Genomic DNA, 8,419 nt, shown 5'->3' on the forward strand with positions numbered 1-8,419 from the left:
TTATCACCCTTGTCCATTTTTATATATATATATATTTAATTAAACTCAAGCTCAACCATATGACAAAGAAAAGGAAAAGGAAAAGGAAAAGAATGGTGCATGGGCAAAGCTTTTCTTTTTTTTTTAATATATGCTCTTTTAAAAGTGGAAAGGGAGAGTCTAAAAGCATTAATATTATGGGCTCTCTCTCTTACTACTAATTAACCTTAGCTTGATATAATATCAATAATACTGCTTTTATAATCCAATAATATCTATAATGGTGTCCGTTGTTGAATTTTATTAGTTTCAATCAGGGCTTTTGCTGTGGTTTGTGGTGATATAAAATGACCTTTTGTCTTATCAATTTGAATTTCTCAAATTATCAAATGGAAGTAGGTAATAGTGGGACTAATAATTAGACTACCTGAAGAACTTCAGTCTTCATATGCATAAATGTTTAATTAATCCCTCCTTTCTTTTTATCAGGGTCAGTATCAAAATAATAAAAAAAGGCTATCCCAGTGATGATTTATTTAATCAAGATCATCATGATATATAATATTCTCTTATATATATACAGCACTGATGATCTCTTTCTTAAAAACTATCATTATCTAACACATGGTTAATCTCTCTTACTTGTCCATATATGTAAAAGTACTTTAATTTGTAATTAACTATTAAATTTATCATATCATTAATTATACAGATTAATTATAGTAAATTTTACTGCAAATGGAAAATTCGCGAGAATCTATTTTGGATTTCGATTAGTCAAGTGTTAATTATAATTTTATAGTACAATTTTTTAATTAATTTTATTTATTTTTAAAATTATATGTTAGAATATTTTTTTTCAAATTTTTTTCATAATGATATTTATTATTATAATATATCTTTATAAATTTTTTAAAATTTTTAAATAATTTATAATATTAGAGTTTAAAAATTTACAACTTCATGTTGTGAGTATAATGAACACTGTTAGGAACAAAAGAAATGAAAAGAAAAATTATTGTAGCATGTGTTTTCAAACACATAAATTACTAAAAATGTAACACTCCTCTTTGAATTATAATCCTATGATATACTAATTAATCTTTATATTTTTTAAATGCTTTGTTATAATTCGTCTCGTCACACCCGCAATAAATTACGTGCACGATATTTTATTGTATGATATTATGATCGATTATGATATGTAACAATATCGAATTTCATCAACTCATCATCATGATATGATATTCCTTATAATTATATTATTCAAACATATCTCAAATATATTACTATATATGTTTAGGGTATATAATGTATGTGAACAAAACCTCTTGTAGGGCTATTTATCCGAAAAAAAAAACTCTTGTAGGGCTTATTTTCATGCACGAATAAAAAATATGAATTATCAAAATTTGACCCTTCATGGGTCCCAAAATAATTTGGAAACTAAACAGAACCACAAGTAGTTTTTCTATAAATTGGTAACCTATCTTCTAAAACTTCCCCAAAACCAATTTTTTTTCCTCAGTAAAATTATATTATTAGAGATGAAATTCTCAGGCTTAGCACATGCTTTCTTAGCAGCTGTGTTTGTTTTCCAATATTCATGTAACCAAACAACTCCAATCTCAGCCACAAAAACAACACCAACAATATTCCCAAACCCAACATACTTTAGCTACATAAAAACATCATGTAACGTTACAATCTATCCCAAATTGTGTTACGAATCTCTCTCTGTTTTTGCACAGAGTATCAAAACCAACCCCAAACTCTTAGCCTCCACAGCCCTAAACGTGTCCCTTACAGCCACAAAAACGACGTCGGTTATCATCAACAGGTTGTCTAGGACACGTGGCTTGAGTCCCATGGAGGTTGCAGCTGTTCAGGACTGCGTGGAATTGATTGGTGACTCGTTGGAGGAGCTGGAAAAGTCAGTTTGCCAAATGGGTCAACTGGGAGACTATGATTTTGGGGCTCAGATTAGTGATATTCAGACTTGGATTAGTGCTGCTTTGACTGATGATGGCACTTGTGTTGATGGTTTTTCTGAGGGTGGGAAATATGGTGATGGTAATGGTAATGCCAAGGTCATTGTACGGAGGCATGTGCTTAAAGTTTCTCATCTTACTAGTAATGCTCTGGCTCTGCTCAATAACTATGCCTCATTAGTTCAAGCATCCTTGTTGCATTAAGTTTAAGTTTTCTGTTTGGTTCTCGGGAAAGAAAGAAAGAAAGAAAAGTTGGGAAAAGCTAAGCTATTATTGATTGAGAGAAAAGATTACTCTTTTGGTACGAACCTTTTTCATTTCGGGGAAAAAAGCTATTATGACAGATGAAAGTTTGTTGTCATATATGTTGGATAGTCTAGTGAGAAATTTGTAATTAAGTGTATGTATGTATACATGTGTTTGTTTTTTTTTTTTGTGTGGATTTGTATATATAATTGGTGAGTGAGCATGTTATTAGCCTTATTTTGAAGAAGAGACCATTCTCATAAATTGATATATCTATCTATGTTTTGTACATGAGTATCTTAATTATGGTCAAGTCAATTAAAAAGGGAAAGTACACATTAGTCGTGAATGTGGCTATGTGTAATATCATGGTCATAAGTCTTACCTAAAATCTTTTTGGTTTGTTTGAACAAAATTAAAAAAATAATCAAATATAATAAATTAGCTCATTAAAATAATAAAAATACATTTACTAATATATTATTTTTTAAAAAATATATACAATAATTAAATTAAATTATATATATTTTTTTAATATTACATAATATAATAATTATTATATTGTAACAAAAAATGAAGAGATATATTATATCATTACATATATACAATAGTATAATATATCGTATCACTAAAAATTAATACACCATATTAATAAAATTATATACTATAAAGAAATTATAATAATACTAAATTAATACTCAAAATATATATCATGCTAATAAAATTATATATATCACTATTAAAATCTATATACATACCAAAAAAATTATATATAATAAAATTAAAACTAAATATCATCTTAAATAAATTATATACTATATATACAACAAAAACTATATACTATATATAAAATAATATAATATAATATTATTAAAAAATTATATACCATATTAACAAAATTATATACAACCATAAAATAATTATATTATAGTTACAAAATTATATATCGCCTTTATACATAATAAAATAAAAATTAAACACGATCTAAAATAAAATGATATACTATATAATTAAATTTATATACCATATAACCAAAAAATATATACTTTACAATCAATATATATATAATAACAACAAATAAAAATAAAAATACATAAGATGCTAATAAAATTGTATATCATGTCAACAAAAGTACAATAGAAAATAAAACTTAAATATTATTTTAAAAAAATAATATACCATATAACAAAAAATACATATACTATTCACCAAAATATATATATAAACAATAATAATAATTATAAATATATATTACTAATATATATATGTATACTATACTAACAAAATTATATACCACAATTAAAATATATATACCATGACAATAAAATTATATATCACCATTGCATATAATAAAATACAAACTAATTAAATATATTTAAAATAAATAATATATCATACAATAAAAATATATAAAAAGAATAATTAGACATATATAGGTACCAATAAAATTATATACATACATTAAAATATTTGTATTATGCTAACAAAATTATATAGCACTATTATACATAAAAAAAATAAAAAATAAATATTATCTAAGTATAATAATTTACCATACAACAAAATAGAAATATACTGTACAATAAAATTTATATACCAACAACCCACAGCAACTCATAAAAAATTTAAAAAATTCGTCATAACTTTCAAATAAAAAAAAATAACAAAACTAATATAAATATATCATAATCTTTAAGTAATTTTTCTTGTAATTATTCTAAAAAAACATGAAAAAAAATTATTGATTTTTTTTATGTGGAAAAAGACAATATAAATAATAAATAGTCTAAAATTGTCATTTCTCTACAAGTTTTAGAATGAGAATATTTACTAACATAGTCCTATGCTTTGTCAAAACTATTGTATGGATGTTTCAAACCAAAAATTCTCGAGGTTGTGTTTATTTTTCACAGCTAATCAAGTTGTAATTTTTAATACATTTCATTGAGATTGATTCTCTTATGGTAGCAAAAGAATTGCGACCCTGGGCCATTAGACATAGTTTTTGGTTTTTATTGTGTATATGCTGATATTGGGAATCTTGTGGTCAATTTTCCAGGAGTATAGATCCCTCATGTTTTTAGATATGTAAATACTAGTTCTCATAAGTTAGCAAAGTATGCTCATAAAAATTATATAAACTGATATTTTTGGTAAAAATTTACATTCAAATTTTTTTATATATATTTTTACGATATTCTATAAAATCACAAAAAAAAAATTCACATGAAAGCAGCAAGAAAAGAACAACAAAACAATATCAAAACATCATAAGAAAATAATATACAAATAACAAAAGAATAAGAGTACAACATAAAAATACATCAAAAGACTGTATTTTATGTAAATAAATTTTAAAAATCGTAAAAATATTTAAAAAATTTGTACAATCGTATTTTTGTAACTTTTATGTTATTTTTGTATTTTTTTTTTAAAAAAATAAGCAATAATTTGTATGTAAATACTATTTGTTTAGTGACAAATTAATAACATTTTGTTTTTTTTTTTAAATTAAGCGTTTATATATTACAATGCATAACCTGGAACTCGAACCCAGGACCTCCAACACACATGGACCCTCCTATGGCCACTTGAGCTAGCCTTAAGTGGTTAGTTAATAATATTTTGTTAGTCATGAAAAAAAATTGTCATTAAAATGTTTTGTCCTTTTTGTGATGATAGGTGTTGTTTTTTGCTATGCACGAGTCTTATTATTACTGCTCCAAAATTAAAGTAACTACTTCCAGTGGCGGACCCATAATTGAATTTTAGGGTAGACTTAGTTATACATTCAATATAATCTAAAACAATAAATAACTAGCTAAATTTAAGTAGAATGATAATTTAGCAGCATACTCCTATTCTAATGGTCATAAGTTCGATCTTAGTTTAAACTTTATACTTCATTTGGTTTTTTTAATAAATAAAATATAGATACACGTAGAAAAAAAGGAGCAAGGAAATTTAGAACATAGTCTCCCATGTAAATTTAAAGCATTTTAACTAATTGTTCTATTTAACTACTATGTATATATGAAAGTAACAATTGTATATTAATATATTTTTAAATCTGAGGGTGGGCTTTTAGCCCTCCCTCAACACCCTTAGGTCCGCCTATGACTACTTCAAAAATGTGCTCTGAAAATTAGTTTTATAAAAATGACTTTTTCACAAAAATATTCTGTCAAACTCCTAAAAATGTAAGTTAGATGTATTAAGGCCATATTAAATTTGAACATGAATAGTAACCATGATGCTGCTGCAGCCAGCCTGCCAAGGTGTGAATAATGCTAATGGTAATTCACTTTTTTACACAACTCCAAAAATCTAAATAGGAAGCCCATTACTATATCATTTCCCAACAGATTTGATTTGGTTCACATATATTTGATCAAGTCTGGAAAGCATTTGCTTAAAGCAAATGACTTTTGTTGTACTTATGTATACTTACTTCTAACCTTCTACAAAAAACTCTTATCTTTAAAAAATAAATGAATAAATAAATGCAAATTAAATACTAGTGTATTATTGAAGAAACACCTTATTCATCTCATTGAGACAATGTTTTGGATCCTACCAGTTACAAATTGACTTACCATTGTATTTTTAAAACATCATTTCAATGTTATATATGATTATTATATTGTATTTCCTACTTTGTTGTACTTCATTATTGATTGGTGGTTCAAATAATGTGTTTCAAGTACTCATTGAAAGAGTGGTTCATTTGTTGGCAAAGTGAGGAAGTTTCCATTTGATGAGTGGTGAATTATAACAAGAGTGACAAATAGTTCCTAATTTTAGGTTTGGGGACCCAAGAATTTAAATGAGTAATGCTTTTATGGGAAGAGAATGCACATGCTTGCCTTGTCTTGCCACATTGGCTTTTTATGCATTATCATTCACACAAAGTAATATGGTTTTGTAGAGAAATCTAAGTGAATGTGATCGGTGAAGAAGTTGAGTCTTATCACTTATTGTTTTTTGTTACTTTTATTACGGCTGTGATTTAGGCACAATTTTCTGAAAGATGCTCCACACCACCAAAAAAAAGAGAAAAAAACAGGCCAGCTAACTAAGGAGACCATAATCAATATTGTCTAGGTTTCAAATTTAAGAGCCTTAAAATATGGACAAAAGTCACTTCAAGTTTTGATCTATTTCATGCTCTTAATTAATCAGTATTATCTATCACTAATTCTGGTTAGGGTCCAACTAATAGTTTCAAATTTCAAAAGTACCTTTAGTGTAAACCTAATCTTTCACCTTTTTATGGGTTTCACACCTGTCGTCCAAACCGTTCTTCTTAAAACCAAACTACACATTTTTAAACATCACCAACCAACTGCAACCTTTTCCATAATAACAGAAATGTTATTCATGAAATGAGTAGTTTTGTTTTTCATTGAAATATATTTGTGACGATGACTTTGTATGCCTCTCCTATCCGGCTATCCTAGTACTCCTATTACATAGCTGTGGCAGTAAAATTCAAAAAGAACAAAAAATAGGACTGATCGACATGTGAGTGCATCATAATTTTTTTATTTTTTTTTTAATATCTATTTTACATATCATATAAAAAAAAACACCTTATATGGGGGTGGAGGGGGACTCATGTGACACTACATTGGCTATATATCACATGCAATAACATTATTCATTATTAGATAGGGACCCTCTCTTTACCAACAATCATATATATACTCATCCCACCCCAATTAAAAAACCATTAACAAAGAACCAAATAGATATATGGCTAATTATTATTGTTCATCTAAAAAGCCAACAATGGTAATCATCATATTCATAGTGATGATTATTCAAAGCTATGTAATGGTAGCCACAGGCTTATTATCAAACGAACCCATGGATTCCAACACAGAATTTATCAGGACCTCATGTGGTGCCACAACATACCCTGACCTCTGTTTCACCACACTCTCAAGCCACGCTTTTGAAATCCAGAGCAACCCTCAGCTGTTGGCAGGGGCAGCTCTCTCGGAGACTCTCAAAACGGTGCGTTTAACATCAGCAGCCATGTCAAAACTGGCCAAATCCCAAGGCTTGACTGTTAGAGAAGCTGCAGCCTTAAAGGATTGTGTTGAGGAGCTTGGGGACTCTGTGGATGAGCTTCAGAGATCTGTTGGTGAAATGGGTAAGAAAGATGTCAACTTTGAGATGCAAATGAGTGATATTGAGACTTGGGTTAGTGCTGCTTTGACTGATGAAGATACTTGTGTTGATGGCTTCTCTGGGAATGGTATGAATGGAAGTGTCAAAACCACTGTGAGGGAAAACATTGTTAATGTTGCTCATATGACTAGCAATGCTTTAGCTCTAGTTAATCACTATGCTATTCTTCATTCTTAGACTCTTCTTCCTTTTTGTCATCTTTTTATTTTTGGATTGATGAAGCTGATTATATATTATATACCTGTTTGTCATTATTATATATATTAAGTTATATGTTGTAGAGTGCGTTTAGTGATATTACCATAGTTAGAGTTAACCTTTAATCACATATTATTGTATGTATTTTCAGCTTTGTTATCCAGTTTGATAAATAATTATTTGAAGTTTGAATTTTCGAAAAAACAAGAAAAGATAAGAAGAAGAATAAAGCAAAGGAACGTAATAATAGACCCTGTACTATGTATATTCATTCACCTTTCTATTCTGTGAGCGAAATTATAACTACTGCATGTCACTATTTCATTTTCCTAATGTGATATAAATTTGTTTATTTTTCACCACACTATAGTGTTTTTATGAGAGTATTTTCTCCATGACCCATTAGCAAATTTAACAAGATAAAAAGTACACACGAATGTGCAATGACCCAACACAAAGAAAAGAAAAGGTAGTGTTTTTTTTCCCAAGGTAGAGATAGAAGTATTTAGGAATGTAAATGGGGTGGATGGAGGCAGGGATTGCTCCCCACCCCTATCTGCCTTAATACCCGTTTAAATTAAACCGGAGATAAGCTAGGGATTATGCGGCGGGAGAAGCATTATGTAACCATTACATATATACTCTTGAAATAGAAAAATGTCTTAAAGAGGATTTTTTTAAATAAAAAAAATAAAAAACATCATAAAAATTTATTAAAATAAAAAATATAAGTGGAATAGTGTGTAATGTGTATAGTAAATAAAATTAGTAAATATAAAATTAATATATCGAAAATAAGTGATTAAATA

The 8,419-nt window shown here is 27.6% G+C and overlaps 2 protein-coding genes across 2 annotated transcripts; both read left to right on the forward strand.

Moving 5' to 3' along the window:
- The first annotated feature begins 1,465 nt into the window (after positions 1-1,465).
- Positions 1,466-2,477, forward strand: LOC115716293 (21 kDa protein). The gene has a single exon (XM_030645055.2). It carries the CDS (start codon positions 1,527-1,529, stop codon positions 2,172-2,174), a length of 648 nt encoding a protein of 215 aa, XP_030500915.1. The 5' UTR covers positions 1,466-1,526; the 3' UTR covers positions 2,175-2,477.
- A 4,083-nt stretch (positions 2,478-6,560) lies between these two features.
- On the forward strand, positions 6,561-7,822 carry LOC115716295 (21 kDa protein). Its single transcript, XM_030645056.2, has one exon. The coding sequence runs from the start codon at positions 6,972-6,974 to the stop codon at positions 7,587-7,589; it is 618 nt and encodes a 205-aa protein (XP_030500916.2). The 5' UTR covers positions 6,561-6,971; the 3' UTR covers positions 7,590-7,822.
- Positions 7,823-8,419: the final 597 nt, after the last annotated feature.

Source organism: Cannabis sativa, chromosome 5 (genome assembly GCF_029168945.1).
Source record: "Cannabis sativa cultivar Pink pepper isolate KNU-18-1 chromosome 5, ASM2916894v1, whole genome shotgun sequence".
Classification (NCBI taxonomy): Eukaryota; Viridiplantae; Streptophyta; class Magnoliopsida; order Rosales; family Cannabaceae; genus Cannabis; species Cannabis sativa.